The 18,803-nt window shown below is 43.8% G+C and overlaps 2 protein-coding genes across 2 annotated transcripts in view; one reads left to right on the forward strand and one right to left on the reverse strand.

The window, feature by feature from the left end:
* The window catches only part of KCNJ10 (potassium inwardly rectifying channel subfamily J member 10), a 32,793-nt gene extending 18,900 nt beyond the window's left edge, over positions 1 to 13,893 (forward strand). The window contains exon 2 of the mRNA XM_008964295.4: positions 8,834 to 13,893. Coding sequence (XP_008962543.1) covers positions 8,834 to 9,973 — 1,140 coding nt within the window. The 3' untranslated portion in view covers positions 9,974 to 13,893. The remainder of the gene's footprint in view (positions 1 to 8,833) is intronic.
* Positions 1 to 18,803, reverse strand: part of KCNJ9 (potassium inwardly rectifying channel subfamily J member 9) — a 58,431-nt gene that overhangs the window by 37,480 nt on the left and 2,148 nt on the right. The window contains exon 2 of the mRNA XM_055112721.2: positions 13,961 to 14,084. The gene's annotated coding sequence lies outside the window, so the exon portion shown is untranslated. The remainder of the gene's footprint in view (positions 1 to 13,960; positions 14,085 to 18,803) is intronic.

Below are 18,803 nucleotides of genomic sequence, written 5' to 3' on the forward strand. Positions count from 1 at the left end.
ATTCAATACATGATAGTTCCCCTCCATCTCTCCTTCCATGTCCCTGAACCAAACATTTGCAAGAGGAAATACTCCACAGTCAAAAAACAGAAATCATCTAGTGGCTCTAAGAAAGAATGACCAGCAGGCTAGGCCAGACACCGTAGCTCATGCCTGTAATCCCAGCACTTTGGGAGGCTGAGGCAGGTGGATCATGACGTAAAGAAATCGAGACCATCCTGGCCAACATGGTGGCCAGCTGGCCAGCTGGGCATGGTGGCTCATGCCTGTAATTCCAGCTACTCGGGAGGCTGAGGCAGAAGAATCGCTTGAACCCGGGAGGTGGAGGTTGCAGTGAGCTGAGATTGCATCACTGCACTACAGCCTGGAGACAGAGTGAGACTCCACAAAAAAAGAAAAGAAGAGAAAAGAAAAGACCAGACCAGCAGGCTGGAGCACCATGGAGGAAGCCAAGGCTCTGTACCTGACCCTTGCAGGAGCTGCAGGGCCTGACCCTGGCCCTGCAGCTGGCCATGAAGGAATCCACAGGGGCTGGCCACAAAGCAGGAGGGTGTTGAGGGGTCACAGCACATCACTGTTTTCCCAGTGTGTCCTATTAAGATCTTTCATGTGCTCCCAACGCTTCAACCAAAATGAATGGATCCTTATTTCCTTATTTCCTGGGTGGCCCTGGATTTCCTCATCTTTCCCAACCCTGTTCCCTTGCACTAGATGTCAGTTTTCCCTTCACAAGCTCTTCTTGTACTTCACTGATGCCTTTTCCATGGCACTTATCACTTCCTGCCTGTTTTACAGTTTTCTCCTTTATTAGATTGCAAGGTCTTCACGGAAAGAATCTACATCTGATCCATCTCCATAATTCCATTGTCTTGTTTAGAATTTGGCACCCAGTAGTTGCTGGAAAAAAAAAAGTTTACTGAGGCTGGGCATGATGACTCATGCTTGTAATCTCTGCATTTAGGGAGGCTGAGGTGGGAGGATGGCTTGAGCCCAGGAGTTTGAGACATGCCTGGGCAACATAGTGGGATCCCATCTCTACAAAAAAAAAAAAAAATTAGCTGGGTGTGGTGGTGTGCACCTGTAGTCCCAGGTACTCAGGAGGATGAGGTAGTAGAATCACTTGAGCCCAGGAGGTCGAGGCTGCAGGGAGCCATGATCACACCACTGCACTCCAGCCTGGGTGACAGAGTGAGACCCAGTTTCAATAACAATAACAAAGTGTTTATTGTATAAATGAACAAAAACACAGCTCATACTGAATGTGGTGGGCAACATTAATATAGATGAAAACATTTGGTTTGTTTGCATACCTATTAGTGTTGATAATTAGTTATCTCGGGTTTCCATGTGTGCAAGGAAAATAGAAAACATCATTAAAAAATCAAGAGAAGATACAAACAAGAAGGGGGAATGAGAAGGCCCCAGAGTGAGAAGTGCTGGACCAGAGTGAAGTTCCATCCATTCTATCTAGGACAAGAACTTCCACATCTCCCTGGCCCTGTGATGATGGAGTCAGTTAGATTGGCCCCTATGGCTGGAGTGGGTTAGGAGTCCCCTCCTACTTTTAATTCAATCATAAAATACTTCTTGAGCACTTACTATGTGTCATACATTGTGCTAATCTTCAGGATAACATATATATATATATATATATATATATATATAAATAAATAAAATGCTGGATCCTTCTTTCAATGACCTTATTTGTAGTAGAATACAAATCATACACCATGTACTAAGAGCGGTGCCATTATGGGTATAGTTGGATATAGATATACATATATGGAAACTCAGAAAAGGGAGGCATTACTTAAGGTTGTAGGAATCAGAGAAGGCTTCATGGAAGAGGGGTTATTTGAACTGGACTCTGAAAGATAAGACTTGGTTAGGTAAAGACAAGGAGGAAGGGGAGCCCAGGAAGAGAGAAGTGCAGGATCATGGAAGGCAGGAAAGCATGGGTGTGCACAACAGGGAGCAGGGAGTGGTTGGTTTGCTTGCAATATGCAGTGTGCCATAGCAGAAAAGTGGTCGGAGATAAGGCTAGAAAGCAGGTTCAGAAGCAGACTGTGGAAGGCCTTATATGCCAGCCTGGGTTTGGCCTGTCTTTGATAGATAATGGGGAGACATTAAAATGTTTTGAGCTAGAGAAAGAACTAAGACAATTATAGTAAAATGAAAAGTGGATGGATTTGGGAGACGGGACCTGGGCATGAATCTAATTCCACAGTTTACTGAGTCACACCATCTCTCTGAGCCTCAGTTTCCTCATTCATAAAACAAGGATTATAATCTTAATATTTCATAGGAATGCCATGAGAATAAAATGTGAAAGTGCTTTCTAAAGTACTGGATAAATGTTCATTGATTCCTGATCAGAGGTGTATTTGAGGAAGAGAAACCCAGGAGCAATGTAGGATGGATATGAGGAGAGAAAGAACAGAGACACGAGATGAGTAGGAGGCTGATGCAGTGATTCAGCCACAAGGCATTAGGACCTGAAAAAAGACAATGGAATGAAGGGGAGGAGGCACAAATCCACAGCACATGGCTTTAGATAAATGTTGAGTTGAGGCAAGGAGAGAGTTTGAGATGATCCTGGCTTTGAGTGTGGGTAATGGGTAGGATGATGGTCCCTTTAACTATTTTAGGAACCAAAATAGAGCAGCAAGTAGGAGAAGAAAGGATTTTACAATTGGAAGTGAATGCATTTAGTATTCACATCCCAAAGCTCCTTTCAGTCAACTTGCTCTTGCAACAGAGAAAACAGACAAAGCACTTTCCCTGTGGGTGCAGGTTTTCCCCTCCCCCTGCACCTGCTGCCCCGGGGAGGGGGTTGAAGCATCTTTTCTAGTCACCTAATTTAGCATAATCAACTCCAATGCTCTGTAGCAATTTACAAAGCTCATTCTCTCCCCAGCCCCCTGCAAATGGTACAGTTGGCCCAGAAGAGAGCAGGGACTGATATCTTGGGCTTTTATTTTCTTACCTTCTGAAAACAGGGTGTAGGCATCTGCAGCATTAGCAAAGCCTGTGTAAACCTGGGTCCCCTCGCACTCTGAAGTGGCTCCTCCTGAAGGTCTGTGTGAACTAGGTGTCTCCTGTGAGGCAGATAAAAACTGCAGCCCTCAGGGGGGCCTTGGCCCGTCCAGATCAGGCTTTCAGTCATTCCCTTACTCTTTCTTAACAAACTATACTAGGCACTGGGGAAACAGATGAAAGGCAGAGTCAGTGGTCTTAAATTAGAAGCACAAAGATGGTAAACAATGATAAACAAACCATCTCAAAGCACTATAATGCTTCAAAATAGGAATATGTACAAGAGGGCCAGGTGCAGTGGCTCACACCTGTAATCCCAGCACTTTGGGAGGCCAAGGTGGGCAGATCACTTAAGTCCGGGAGTTTGAGACCAGCCTGGGCAACAGGGTGAAACCCCGTCTCTACTAAAAGTACAAAAATTAGCTGGGCATGGTGGCACATGCCTATAGTGCCAGCTACTTAGGAGGATGAGGTGGGAGGACTGCTTGAGTCCAGGAGGCAGAGGTTGTAGCGAGCTGAGATTGCACCACTGCACTCCTGCACTTCAGCCTGGGTAACAGAGTGAGATCCCATCTGGCGGGGGGTGGGGTGGGGGAAAGAGAATATGTACAAGAGCAAGCATAGTAAAGTAAACCCATTCTGGGCAGGGATGGGAGGGACAGAGAAGATGAATTGTTTTTTTGAGAGTCAGGGAAGGCGTCAAAGGGAGTAACTAACAGTTGAGTCGAGTTCTGAAAGATAAGGAGATCATCAGGTAGGCATGGAGCAGGGCAGTGCAGAAGCAGGTCCAAAGGTAGAAAGGATTGGGTAGTGAGGCTCTGCGTTGGAGTTCAGGGGGCCTGTGAAAGATTGTCAAGGGTAAAGTCAGAAGTAGGCAGAGACCAAATCATGAATGGTGTGCTGAGAGGCTACAGAGAAAACAGATAAAGCACTGTCCCTGCTGGTGCAGCTTTTCTCTTTCCCCTGTACCTGCTGTCCCTGGGAGGAGGTTGAAGCACCCTTTCTAGTCAGAAGTGTATTTGAGGAAGAGAAACCCAGGAGCAAAGTAGCAAAAAGCAAAGGGGAGCCACAGATCAAGTTATTGAGAGTCACAAGAACAACAGTGTCCTTACTCAAGAAAGGCCCTGATAAATCCATGTATTATCCTGGAGAATAAATGACTCTCAAGCAGAACAAATGACTCTCAAGTAAAATAAATGAGTGCACAGGCAAAAAAAGACAGCTTCAGGAAGAACTTCCGGGGGGAGCAGTAAGTGGGAGTGGTACTTGCTGAGGGAACGTGCTGATCATCACTGTAGCTATGACTGGCTTTGTTTTAGGGAAAGGATCACTAGTTCAGTTCTTAGAGGAGAAAGAAGGTGAATATCTCTGTTTCTGTCTCTTTCGCCACTCAGGCTGGTCTTCAGAATTCTATCTCTGGTATTTGGCTGGCTGGGACTGTTTTGGGGAAATAGCACCCTCTAGAGGAAAGAGTATGTTTTATTTTGCGGGGGTGCCCCGGGGTGGTGGGGTGCGCAACAGATGATTTCCAGAGCTTTGGCTCGATTCCTTCCCCAGGGGCCTGGCCAGCTTGGGGGTGGAGTGTAGCTGATTGTTTATCCGCTTCTGACTCTGGCCACCGCAGAGAACAAAGCTGCCTGGCTGTGGGAGGTGGCACAACAGCTGGGAGCAGCAGATAACAGCTGGAGGTGGCAGATATAAAGGCTGGCAACCACAGGCACTACAGCTGGAGGTGGCAATCACAACAGCCAGAGGCAACAAAGAGGCTAGCAGTGGCCGAAATCTCCAGTACCCTTGAGTCTAGAGCCTTAACCCTGGGATGTGTGGTCTTACATACAGCGTACCATAGTGGCACCTGCTGAGAGCATGAGGTCCAAGAGAATGAACCTGGGGCACACAAAAGCAGTTGCTACAATTAAAAAGTTCTGGACCAGGAGCTGGGAGACCTGGATTCTCGTTCCAACTTTACCACTAATCTACTTGGGGCAAAGCTCTCTGAGCCTTAGCTTCTATGGTGTCTTTCTTACCTACCTCATGGTGTGAGGATCAAACTATATATTTTATAAATTTTAAAGTGAGAAGGAATTATAGACTAATATTTTGGGAATGATAAGCAAGGCTTTTTTTGGGCCCTAAGAGCTTCCATTCTCCAAGATATGTAGAATCTCCCCTCAACATAAACAAAGCTAGGACTTCAGTAAAGGATCCCTGAATGTCACCATAGAAAGTGCAGGGGTAGAAGTGGGGTGGAGAAGGCAGACATCCTGACCCACCATGGGTATAGACAGAATCTTCAAGACAGTCTTTCAATCTCCCATCCAAAGCTTTTATCTCTGCCATAGGATCTCTGCAAAGTGCTTGTCCAAAGTGCCTTCCTGATTGTTACAATGCTCTTTATAATATCAACTTGCAATCTTTATCCCTGCAGTATAAACTCCCTGATTGCTCCTCTTAGAGCTCAAAGGACAAGTCCAAGCCTTTGATCACGTGATAGTCCTTCAAACCAAATATTTGCACACATTCATTATATCTTTCTGATTGTCTCTTCTCCTGAATCAACTTCCCTATTTCCTTCAATCATTTCTCATGTGGTCTGGTTCTGAATCCTCTCATATCCTGAGTGTTCCTTGATGCTGGAAACTGCAGGTGTGGGATGAACAGAGCAGAGTAGAATCAACTACTTTTTTGTTCTAGGGACTTCAGTTCAACTGAAGGAGCTTAAGATTAGTTTGCTTTTTTGGCAATCAAAACACATGAATAACTCATATTGGATTATTTTCTGCTAATATGTTTAATTTTTTAATATTGTACTGCTTTGCTAAATCACATCTTCTCAATCCAGAACTTGCTCAGGTAATTTTTGGACCCAAGTACATAATCCAGCACTTAACATTTTTGTTAGACTTGGCCTACTTATTTGACTCCTTTTGGATCCTAATTCTGCCCCAGCTCTTGCATTTGCTATCTGTCCCAGCTTTCTGTCAGGCACACAATTGATGGCCATAGCATTCTATAGTTTTGAATGAAGTTCATGTTAAGAAAATTGAATAGGGCAAGGCCAAAGATGAAGCTCTCTGGTGTATCAATAGAAAATGAATTCCAGGCTATCATGGTCCCCTCACCAGTACCACTGATTTTTAAAGTCACCGAATTAGATTAGCATTCTCCTCATTTTTCTTTATCTTATCCCCAGGTCATAATGAGAGATCTTGTCAAAAATCTCCTGAAGTTTAGGTACACGTTCTCTGTTGCACTTCTTCGATTTGTCAATTTAGTAGCCTTATCATAAAAGAAAATTAGGTTATTATTATTTTTGAGACAGGGTCTCATTCTGTTGCCCAGGCTGCAGTGCAGTGGCATGATTATAGCTCTCTGCAGCCTCCAACTCCTGACCTCAAGTGATCCTCCTGCCTCAGCCTCCAAGTAGCTGGGAGTACAGGTGTGTGCTACCATATCCAGCTAATTTTTAAAAATTTTTGCTGATATGGGGTCTTGCTGTTTCCCAGGATGGTTTTGAACTTCTGATCTCAAGTGATCCTCCTGCCTCAGCCTCCCAAAGTGCTGGGATACAGGTATGAGCCACCACACTCAGCCAAAATTAGGCCATTTTGATGTGACTTGTTCTTAGTAAATCCACACTGGGTCCTATTGATAACTTCCTTTCCCCCATCCTGCCTAAGTACTCGTAATCTTAATATTCCATTCTAGAATCTTGCCTAGGATCAATATCTTACCTGTTTGTAGTTTGTGAAAGGTACTTCATTTTTCTTTTTGAAAATTAAAACTATGTTCATTCATCTCTAATTTTACAGCACTTCTTCTGTTCTCTAATATTCCTCAAAATCTTATAGGAGTTTACATCTTTTTTTTCAAGAGTTTGAGGATCAAATGAGAAGGTATTCTAATGTGTGAATTCTAAAATGGTATATAGATACAGGCAGTATGATTGTTATGTTATTATTACTACTACTGAGTACTAAATAGGGCTTTGTTTAGGCTTGAAATACAAATTCTTCAAACTTCAGAGTTGCAGAGCTTCCTTTTTGTTCCAAAGCAGCCAAGGATATAGGGGAGTGAATGACATCCAGGTCTGGTTGAACAGTCTTGCATGAACGGAAGTTCCAAATGGCCTGTGACACAGGGCTGGTAAATTGGGCATCCTCGTTGCCTCTGAACATTCTCAGGGTTCTCATCCATTGGTGATCTCCAATTCAGTGCCTACCTGGTTGGGCATATGGTCAGGCCCAAAAGATTTGAAGTTCTCCAGGGACAAGGCCATGGGGAAAACAGAGATGGGGGGTGGGGTGGGCAGTGTGAAGAATCATAAAATGCAATGGTTCAGACTTTTTCGAATGGAGAATGTAATGAGCCTCTCCAAGAAGGGCTAAACTCCCCAGAGATCACCCTGCTCCACAGAAGATCTGGCTATCAGATCCAGGGTCCAAGGGCTCAAGTGATTAAAATTCTTTCTGTGCTGGAAAAGTACAAGTTACTGCTTGGGCAAGGGTGCCAGGCACCTTGTATTAAGTGAATTGTCTCCTATTTCAGTGGCTTGCCCCACTTTCTGCTATCAGAACAAATAGCAATCCTGAATTTGAGCCTGTGCAGACATAGCTGCTAGTTAATATACACCCCTAGCTCTTCTACTTCATTCCGTCAAAACAATTTTGCCACCCACAATCTGGCATTTCTGCCAGTCCTTCAGAAAATGTCCCAGTGCTGCCAGGAAGTTTCAACATGTTGTTTCTCCTCCACCACTGCTTATTTCTTTTTGTTCAAGTCCCATCTGTACTCTTCCTAACACTGCCCTAGACTCTAACTCAGACCAAATTTCCCCAGATGATGCAAACAGATGATGATGATGATGATAAAAAATGAAATGGTCTGGGTGCTTAGGGAGCATCTTGAAGGGTAAAAGAATGGGTAGTTTCTGCTATTCTCTGAACCAGATGAGTATCTTAGTATCACCAGTGGGTATTGGCTTGGGGGTAGAGCAGAGAATGAAGAAATTAAGGTTGTGTGTGTGTGTGTGTGTGTGTGTGTGTGTGTGTGTGTGTGTGTGTGTTAAGGGGGATTGGCCTGGAAGGATTTCAGCAGGATAGCTTGTCTTGCTTCATAGCCATTCATAAGGGTGGGGACGGATCCTATTTCAAAATTAGAGCTCTTCGGAGGACTGGTTTTGTGGTGAAGGCTCTCATTAGTCTCACCCTCACCTTCAAGGAACTGTGAAGCTACTATTTCTTTTCTGCCTCTCTTCCGCTAAGAATTACAAATATCAGACTGTGTTGCAATTATTTGCTTACTAAATAGGCATCTTTCTCACTAGGCTGTGAGTTCTTGGAGAGCAGAATGATGTCATTTTATTTTATTTTATTTACTTTTTTTTTTTTTTTGAGACAGAGTCTCGCTGTGTCACCCAGGCTGGAGTGCAGTGGCGTGATGTCGGCTCACTGCAACCTCTGTCTCCCGGGTTCAAGCGATTCTCCTGCCTCAGCCTCCTGAGTAGCTGGGACTACAGGCGCATGCCACCATGCCCAGCTAATTTTTGTATTTTTAGTAGAGACAGGGTTTTGCCATGTTGGCCAGGCTGGTCTTGAACTCCTGACCTCAGGCGATCCACCCGCCTCGGCCCCTGCACAGTGCCTGGCACATAGCAAGTGCTCAATAAATATTTGGTAAGACAAGAACACATAAGCGACACTCAAATGAATGTTAATTCCTCCCTCCCATGGGGTGAGGGTTAGGAGTCAGCTGGATTTCTACGATAACCTCCATTATGCTGTCTTGCTCCCTCCAGATGACGTCAGTTGCCAAGGTGTATTACAGTCAGACCACTCAGACAGAAAGCCGGCCCCTAATGGGCCCAGGGATACGACGGCGGAGAGTCCTGACAAAAGATGGTCGCAGCAACGTGAGAATGGAGCACATTGCCGACAAGCGCTTCCTCTACCTCAAGGACCTGTGGACAACCTTCATTGACATGCAGTGGCGCTACAAGCTTCTGCTCTTCTCTGCGACCTTTGCAGGCACATGGTTCCTCTTTGGCGTGGTGTGGTATCTGGTAGCTGTGGCACATGGGGACCTGCTGGAGCTGGACCCCCCGGCCAACCACACCCCCTGTGTGGTACAGGTGCACACACTCACTGGAGCCTTCCTCTTCTCCCTTGAATCCCAAACCACCATTGGCTATGGCTTCCGCTACATCAGTGAGGAATGTCCACTGGCCATTGTGCTTCTTATTGCCCAGCTGGTGCTCACCACCATCCTGGAAATCTTCATCACAGGTACCTTCCTGGCGAAGATTGCCCGGCCCAAGAAGCGGGCTGAGACCATTCGTTTCAGCCAGCATGCAGTTGTGGCCTCCCACAATGGCAAGCCCTGCCTCATGATCCGAGTTGCCAATATGCGCAAGAGCCTCCTCATTGGCTGCCAGGTGACAGGAAAACTGCTTCAGACCCACCAAACCAAGGAGGGGGAGAACATCCGGCTCAACCAGGTCAATGTGACTTTCCAAGTAGACACAGCCTCTGACAGCCCCTTCCTTATTCTACCCCTTACCTTCTATCATGTGGTAGATGAGACCAGTCCCTTGAAAGATCTCCCTCTTCGCAGTGGTGAGGGTGACTTTGAGCTGGTGCTGATCCTAAGTGGGACAGTGGAGTCCACCAGTGCCACCTGTCAGGTGCGCACTTCCTACCTGCCAGAGGAGATCCTTTGGGGCTACGAGTTCACACCTGCCATCTCACTGTCAGCCAGTGGTAAATACATAGCTGACTTTAGCCTTTTTGACCAAGTTGTGAAAGTGGCCTCTCCTAGTGGCCTCCGTGACAGCACTGTACGCTACGGAGACCCTGAAAAGCTCAAGTTGGAGGAGTCATTAAGGGAGCAAGCTGAGAAGGAGGGCAGTGCCCTTAGTGTGCGCATCAGCAATGTCTGATGACCTGTTCCCACTCCCCCATTCCTCTGGTCTCTTTTCCTCTCTTCCAATGCCCTGGTAAGGAATACTACCCGGGTTTACTGGAGATCCCCCGAAGCACCCATCCTCCACTCCCTCTTCTTTAACCCAGTGGCCTGTTGGTAGCTTAGGCCAATTGGAGTCCAGGTTCGCCTCCCACTGTCCCCTTTCCACTTCCCCAGCTTCTGCCCCAATACACATACCTCCCTTAAGCCAGGATGGGGGAAAGAGTGGGATTAGGCTGAAGTGGCTTAGAAGGCCTCAGCCATGCTTGGATACTCACATTAGGAGGACCATGTGGTTGGAAGGATAGACTGCCCCCCACCTCCCACCACCACCATGAAGTTTGGTGACTTGAGGCTGGAGCTCCCTCTGTTACCTTTCCATCTAGCAAGTTCCCAAAGGCAAGACTCTCTCTGATGGTCACTTTGTGGTCTGTGCTTTCAGAAATACAGGAATCTGATATCAACATATCCTAGAGTTTCTACCAATCTCTGTTGAAAGAAGCCAGGGTTTGCCACTGTGAAGCTTGATTTCTGCTGGTGACTTCTGACCATAAGCTAGAACCATGGTCGCCACTGTTTTCCCTCTGTAGTTTCTCAAGTGAACACTCTCAGGATACCCAGTTCCCTCATAGCCTCTGTTCTCAGAGAATTGGAGTTGGCCCCAGGAACATAAACATATAACCACCCATATCTATCCTGGATTCTGAACTCTTCAATTTGGAGTGACTAACACAAGTTGTTATCTAAACCTTTAAACCTATCTTCCAGGCAGCCCAGAGAAGATCTGTTTCCCTGTGTCCTGTGAATGGAAGGACCCAAGCCAATATGTTCCTTTGAAAAGAGTCCAGTACCCAGGCCCCATGGAAAGGTCTGAAAATAATATTCCAGATTACACTGTACCTGGCTTCTCTTCTTCCTTTCCTGCTCAGCCTAGATCCTTCTTCCTTAACCCCAACTCTTTGGGAGAAGGGAGGGAAAATGCAAGGGCCTTCCTCTCTTAACACGGATGCTCAAGTAAAACTAGATTCACAGGGCACAGATTCCCCAGAAAGTTAACACAATCCCACCATGAGGGATGGGTAAATTCTCAGATTTCCAAACTGCTGTACAGAGCCTCTGAGAATTGGTGATGCTTTGTTAAGGTTTGGGCAGGAGCAGAACTCTGTGGCTGGCAGCCACTATTCTCAGTTACACCTCCCAGTGCCCTTCTGAAAAGTGCCAGCTATTTCATTAGGCAATGCTGGAAGGAAATGAAATTATACCCTCTGATCAAATAACCATGGCTTCCCTCAGCCATTCCTGAGACTTGGTATAAAATGAAGAAATCAGTGTCATCTCTACTCTCCTCTGCCATGAGGCCATTTTCAGACAAGTTAAAAAGTAGACTTTAAGAGATCAAACTCAGCCTATTCCTTGTTCCCTGGTGGGGTCTGTGGTAAGGGTCAGGGAAGGGCATATAGGCACCAGAGCTTTATCCAAAGCCCCAAATCCCTAGAGTGCTTTCTGGTCTCACTTTGGTACCAAGGAAGCCCCACATAGTGGTACTGCATAGTCCCACTATAAGTCAAGTTGCAGTTTATTTAAGGTGGTCTCAGCCAATTGTTACAAGCTACAGAATATATACATGCATCTATGTACAGAGCCTTGCAGAGAAACACAAAATTTTGAGGCTAGACCCATGATCACCACCAACTATAATTGCACAAGGTCTTGTTATATTGATCTCTCCTCGAACTCAACTAACTATATCTTGAAAACAAAGACCCTTCGGTGTCCATCTACTGTAAACCCCACCATTACCTTCTAGTTGGCATAAAAACAAGAACCACAAAAACTTGAAAAATCTGAAACAGAGAACAGAAGGCCAAGAGTCAGCTTCTGCGTTCTCAACTTTATTCAACATTAGACTTACCTTATTTCTTTCAGTGTGTAGGGACAAGATGTACTGCTGTGTGTGTGTGTGTGTGTGTGTGTGTGTCTATACCTTCCTATCCATTGGCAAGTTAACCTCCATCTGGTTTATTTGGCCATGCTATGCTTTCTTCCCATTCCCCTGCTGTCTATTCTAAGCCCCCAGACTCAAGCCTCTAGACTCTTGGATGAAAAAGTGAGAAGAAAACATTTTCTGACTTACTCTTTTGGAATCTCCTCCATTATTACCCAGGCTTTGCTTTAAGTTGCACTTTAAATCACACTGTCCTATTAATGCGATCTGGCATCTTCTCCCACAAGCCCCCTACAGGGAACAACTACCCCCTACCTTAACTCTAAATGGTTCTTTAGACTATAGTCTGTCTCCTCTGACCTGAAATCCTCTTTTAGGCCATAGGCCAAGCTTTAGAAGCAGCCAGGTCTGGTGAGAAATGGGCCCCCATACCAACTGTGGACTTGGAATATCAGCAGAGTAGTAGGCACAGGTGTATAAAGGGGAGATTTCGGTAGGCGCAGGTGTAAAAAGGGGAGATTTCAGAAGACAGGCAAAACAACTGATGGGGGAAGATACCTGGGGTGTGAAGATGAGAAAGAAATGATGCTGAGGGACCTAGTGAAATCAGTGAAACTCTTGAGTCTTGCTTAGGCTCGCAAACAAGAAGTGGGGAGGCTTGGGAAATTAGGATATGACATATATGAAAGGTTTATCTAAGAAGAAAGAAACAGAGATAATATATATATAGAAAGATGTATATAGATGTATATATGCCCAAATATATTGAATGTACAGAAAGGAAATATTCAGAGACTTTAGCATTGGGGGCAGATATCTTGGCCTGGTTATGGGGTAGGACACCCAGATTTTCAGACTTACAATCAGTGGTCCTGGTTTCAACATGGAAGTGAGATAGCTGATGAAGGATTTCAAGTCTGGAAATGGGAAAGGGAGGGGTAGAAGTTCCTTTTCAGAAATAAAGAGGCATTCATGAAGGCTTTTGTTGAATCCTATGCTACTGATAGGACCAGGAAGAGAGGAACTCGGAGGACAATAGGGAGGGGAAGTCTTGGAAAATCTACCACTTACACTGTGTGCCCCCATCCCCAGCAGCGTCCTGCCACTGTAGCGCCTTTTTAAAATAAATAAAATAAAATAAAATAAAATAAAATAAAGCACCATTTTGTTTCCCTTTCATGAAGTACACTGTATTTCCGTCTTCCACAGGGGTGGGAGCTGCTATTGCTCTAGCCCCTGAAATCAAACTCAGGAGCTGAACACTTTGGTGTATGGGAGGCACTAATGGGAAGCCTCAACCCTGGAATCCAAATGCCAGGACTAATAGCTGTTAGGCTGAAGATCTCCCAAGGTCAAGGCCCAGCCTTTTGTGTGGCTGCAAGCAGCCCAAAGAGAAAGCCATGGATTCCAGAAGAGTTCCAATCCTGGCATTTGGGCATGGAGGGTGATGCTTTGGTTTTGATGCTTCTGAATGAAAATGAGGAGTGGGGTTACCAGCTGCTCTAGGGGATGGTGAAGTTCCATGAGAAGCTTCCGAAATCTCTGCAATGTGCTTCACCCCATTATTCCCCCAACCCCTGTCAGCCTAATAAAATCATCCAGTAGTTTCCCTATAAGGTCTGAGCAGAGAAAGGAAGCCAGTTATACTATTGCTACAAGTCCAGGACACTGTGCCCTCCCCATGGCTGCTGCCCTGGTCCTTTATTCTTGCTAGCTAACCTAGTTCACTTGTACAGTAACACACTACCTTTGCTGGAAAGTTAGCATGGGTCTCCAGGCTCAGTAATGGCCAACTCTACTGATGCAGAAGTATTTAGGGATGTTTTTTCCATTCATTGCACTAAAGACTAAACCAGGTCAAATTTATCTAGGAAAAAAAAAGGTGTGTAAGATTTGTTTTGTTTTTGTCTGTTAAAAATAAGCTACTAAATAAAATGGATGACTCTTTGGTTCTCACTCTAGCTTCTTTTAGAAAGCTAAACCAAGACTGTCAAGGTCTGAACTCACAGACCTACCTACCCATGAGTGTGGAGGGTTGAATTTGGCTGTGCTGGAAGAACTTCTGACTGCATGGCCAAGCCCCTTCTGTTTTTCTCTCATGCTTTAGCGAGTTCCTTTCACATTCGGTTTTCATGGGACAACACTGAAAAAAACATTAAGACCCAGGAGTATGAAAATTGGCTCAGCTTAATCCATAAAAGTCAAGTTGCTTTGGATCCTGGGCATTGTCCCTTTTGGCCAGTGATCACAAGCCCAATTTCCCTTCCATGCTACCATGTAGTCTTGTTGCCAGTTTTCCTTATATATCCTCAAGGTTCTTTGTAAGCTTATTCCTTTAATCACCAGGCATTTCTTCCCTCAAATCTCAAATAAATGGATTTCTCTTCTACCCTTGTCTGTCAGTAGCCTGAGAAAGGTCTGGTTGTTAATATCCAGCCCTGAATTTTCTCTGATGAGAGGCAAAAGACCCTATGATCACTGACTCTTGTTCCCCAGAAGTGGAAGGAGAGAGGAGGAGGGAGAAAATTGGGTCTCTTACCATGATCAATAAATACTTAAGTACAACATTTAGGAAATACTAGGAATGAATCCTAAGACATATGAGACATATAAGATATAGGACATGTATTGTTCCTAAAAGGCCTAAAAGGTTGAAGAAACCTATAAACTTGTTAGAAAACAGAAATAAAACAAGTAGCATATAACAAATATAATGAAAAGCAATAGCAGGTACCATGTCCTAATGCCAGATATAACATTAGCAGAATGTTCCAAAAAGAGTGAGATCTCTGTGGGAAACATTTCACAGGGACAGGAACTAGGCAAGGGATGGTATCAATCTAACATGTTTGGTTAGAATACATTAAGATTCAAGAAAAATCAGCAAACGCTGAGTCCCTATTATGTGGAAGGTATCATTCAGCTGACAAAGAAATATAAGACATGATGCATGAATCAAGGGATGTACAATCATGGCACTTTCCACCTGCTATTCCTTCTGTGGAACTCTCCCCACTGCCTGCCAACTTCCAATTTTCTTGTTTTTTTTTTTTTTTTTTTTTTTTTTTGAGACGGAGTCTTGCTCTGTCGCCCAGACTGGAGTGCAGTGGCACGATCTCAGCTTACTGCAACCTCCACCTCTCGGGTTCAAGTGACTCTCCTGCCTCAGCCTCCTGAGTAGCTGGGACTCCAGGCACACGCCAACACGCATGGCTAACTTTTGTAATTTTAGTAGAGACAGGGTTTCACCATATTGGTAAGGCTGGTCTCGAACCCCTGACCTCAGGTGATTCACCCATCTCGGCCTCCCAAAGTGCTGGGATTACAGGTGTGAGCCACTGTGCCTGGCCAACCTTCTTAACTCTTACACTATGCCCATCTGAGATCAAATAAATCCCCTTAAAAGCTAGAGCACTTACCACAGCTGCATTTGTATATTACTTGTCAATTTATTTGACTAATGTCTGTGTAGCTTACTAGACTTCAAGTGTCACATGAATGGGATTCATGCCAAGTGTTTGGTCACGAGTACAGCCCAGCACCTCATATAGTGCCTGACATGTATGATGTTTGATAAATTAGCAGGAGGGAAAGAAAGCAAAGAGAGAAAGAAATGGCCTAAAGTATGCAGTGGAGCTTGTATATCTTGTTAAATAACTATAAAAGAGTTAGATAACGAGCATGACATAATTACTATTAAAAAAGAGAACAGACAATAAACATCACTGTTTTGACGAGGGAGAGACTATTTCACTTGTTAAGGTCTAGGAAGAGTTTACAGAGGAGTTGAGAGTTGGGTTCAACATTGAAAAACCAAATAGCATTTAAGTAAGTAAAGAGAAACAGGTCTCTTTGTCGGAAGTACAGCATGAAGAAAGTATCATGAGAAGAAAGCACAAGGCATATTTTGGGAACAGCAAACCTAAAACAGAGGCTTTATAGGTGAATAGGATGGAAAGCTAAGGTAAAGCCAGAAAATAGGGGGACTGAATATCAGGCTAAAGTGTTCATTATTTTTTTCTTTAGGCAGTCAGGAACCACTGAAGATGTTTGATGGAGGAAAGAATCTAAGTAAAGTACTATTAATTAATATCAATCTGGTAGTAGAATTGAGACATAAGACATTAAATCAGTTAAGAGATTTTTAAAGCTTGAGGGAAAGGCAATTGTCACAGATCCTGGTATAGTATAGTATAGGTGTTCGCTACGTATTATTTGAGTTGTTGAAGGTCTGAACTAAGGTGCAGGATGCTGGGCATGGAAAGAATTAGAAATAGATTCCAAAGAAATGACAAAGCAAGACATATGAACAAAATCTAGTGAAAAAGAAAGTGATTAAAGTAGTCAAAGTTCTAGCAGGAAACAGATGGTATACTCAAAGGGCCAGTGGACATGTTTTAATGAAGAAATTATTTGCAAAGGTATGGGCAAGTTTAATAAATCAACAAGATATGGTGATGTACCCAGGCACTCGCAAAGTAGGACGCCTTTACCAGCCTTAAACCTGAAAGGACAGTTACTGGAACCATGAGACTTGTACCCAAAGGAGAGAGCTATAGCTTCAACAGGAGCCATGGCTTTAGGTGAGGAATTCCAGACACTGCCAAAGATCTGCTAGTGCCTCCCACTGGTCTATTCTAATGGGAAGCCAGAGAACAAGGGAGATTGAGTGATGCTACCCATACAGCCTAACCTCTTGGAACACAGAACAGGGCAAAAAAGATGAATAGTGGATATGGAAGGATAATGAGAGTATATGCAGCATAGTGAACAAGGACAAGGTTCCTGCTAGGGAAACTAAAGTTGAGCGATCCATGTTTGTGCTTTCCTTAGTCATTGGCTCTAAAAGGATAGAAATCTAGGAGCAGATAGTGAAAGGGGGAATTAAGAAGGATTGTAAGTAACAGTCTGAGAGGTAATGAACAGTTGAGCATTTGAAAAAAAATGTAACTCTTTCAGAAAGAGGTGAGAAGATACAATCCCTAAACCCAATGCAAAAAGTTCAATATGGGGTCCTCGGACCCTGTGATGTATCTCTTCCACCCAGAAATAGTAACTAAAGTTGGACCTCTCTGTCCAATTTGTTTTACAGACTCCAGTTTCTTCTTTGTTCCCACAACTGCTATCTACATCTCACTCCTTTGACTTCAGTGACATGCTTATTTTATTTTATTTTATTTTTTTATTAGTTGTTTCCTTATCTGCCTAAATTTGGTGCCTCCCATCTCTCTACTAGGACAGCCATGTAGGGACAGATTGACTGAAACCTTTCTGCTATACTACTGAAACCAATCCAGCCACAAGGACCCTTACTTAGTTAATCCTCAGACACCTACCTCCCATATTTTCTATCTTAGGGAACTAAGCCTCACTTATCTATTATTTACAGAAGAAAAGAATAAATCAGAGGTAGAAAGAGTCACAGTGAGAGAGAATATCCAGAATATCCAGATGAGAGATCAATAAGAGAAAACATAGGAAAATTAGAATTTGTGATCAACATTTTATTGGCAAGTCAGCCACATAATGATTAAGATATTCTAGGTCAGACAGACTGGGTTTTGAGTTCCAGCACTGCCACTAGTTAGCTATGTGACTTGGGAAAATTACTTAATCTCCATAAGCCTTGGTTTTCTTCATTTGTAAAGGTGGGAATATCTACCTTACATGAAAAGTACTTAGCATAATGCCTGGTACATTGCAAATGAGTCCTCAACAAATCCAGCTATTATAAATAATAGTAATAATAATAATCATCATCATCATTATATGAGTGGTGATGTGCTGCCACTATATATATGGCTAATATACTGCAAAAAAAATGGTTAGAATTATCAATCTAAGGCATGTAATGATACCAAGGCATATAAAAGGACATAGAGTTATCACAATATGAATATGGAATATATAAGATTAACACAGTTCATCTCCAAGGGATAAATGTGAAGTGTAGGATGGATGAGCAGCAGGTAGTCCTGGGAGCTGCATGTTCAGACTGCATGAAGTCATCTCCTTTTCTTATTCTAGTCTAGAAGACTTCCCCTAGGAAGCAGGCTCATTCTATAAAATCCAATTAGTCAGTATTTACTAAACATTTACCATGTGCCTAAGACTACAATAAATTACACATAATTGAAAAAAATTAAGGATAAGATATAATTTCTACCCCCAAGAACCCTATAATCTCTTGTGAGGGCTATGAATACAATCTAAAATAAAGTATCAAATTCTACAATGCGGACTATGTAAGTGCACCAAGTAACCACGGAAAGGGAAGAGCTAATGGGTTACAGTCCTTGGTAAGAAATTCATGGAAGTAGGGTTGGAGTGGGGTGGGGGGAGCAGGGGACCTTGACATACATAAAGGATATTTAAAAGGGAAAATAACTGGGAGTTGGGAGCAATCCAAAGATGCCACTCTAGAAATATTCTGGTAGGAGGAACCTCTAAAATCAATTCAACTTTACTGAATGGCTACTAGTACTGTGTTAGATGTTGAGGTAGAGAAAAGAACAAGATAATCTCTGATATCGAAGAATTGAAAGTGTCCTGATGGAAAACTAGGAGAGCAAAACAAACAAAAACAGTTATTACAAAGCAGTGTGACAAATGCTGTAACAAAGGAATGACCAGGGAGTTCTGGAGCACTGGGAGAACTTTTAGTAGCATGGCAGGGTCTTCTGTGTGAGTGATTTTCTGGAACTTAGATCCCATCTGCCCCAGTCTACCTATCCTCGGACAGGGGAGGGGATTGGCATCTAAGTCATTCATTCTGGTGATGAGGAAGTGAGTGGGAGCTGGGAGCTAACACTTGCACTGATGCCTGAAGGGTTGAGTAGGTATTTGCCAGAGTGATTGGAGA

Source organism: Pan paniscus, chromosome 1 (assembly GCF_029289425.2).
Source record: "Pan paniscus chromosome 1, NHGRI_mPanPan1-v2.0_pri, whole genome shotgun sequence".
NCBI lineage: Eukaryota > Metazoa > Chordata > Mammalia > Primates > Hominidae > Pan > Pan paniscus.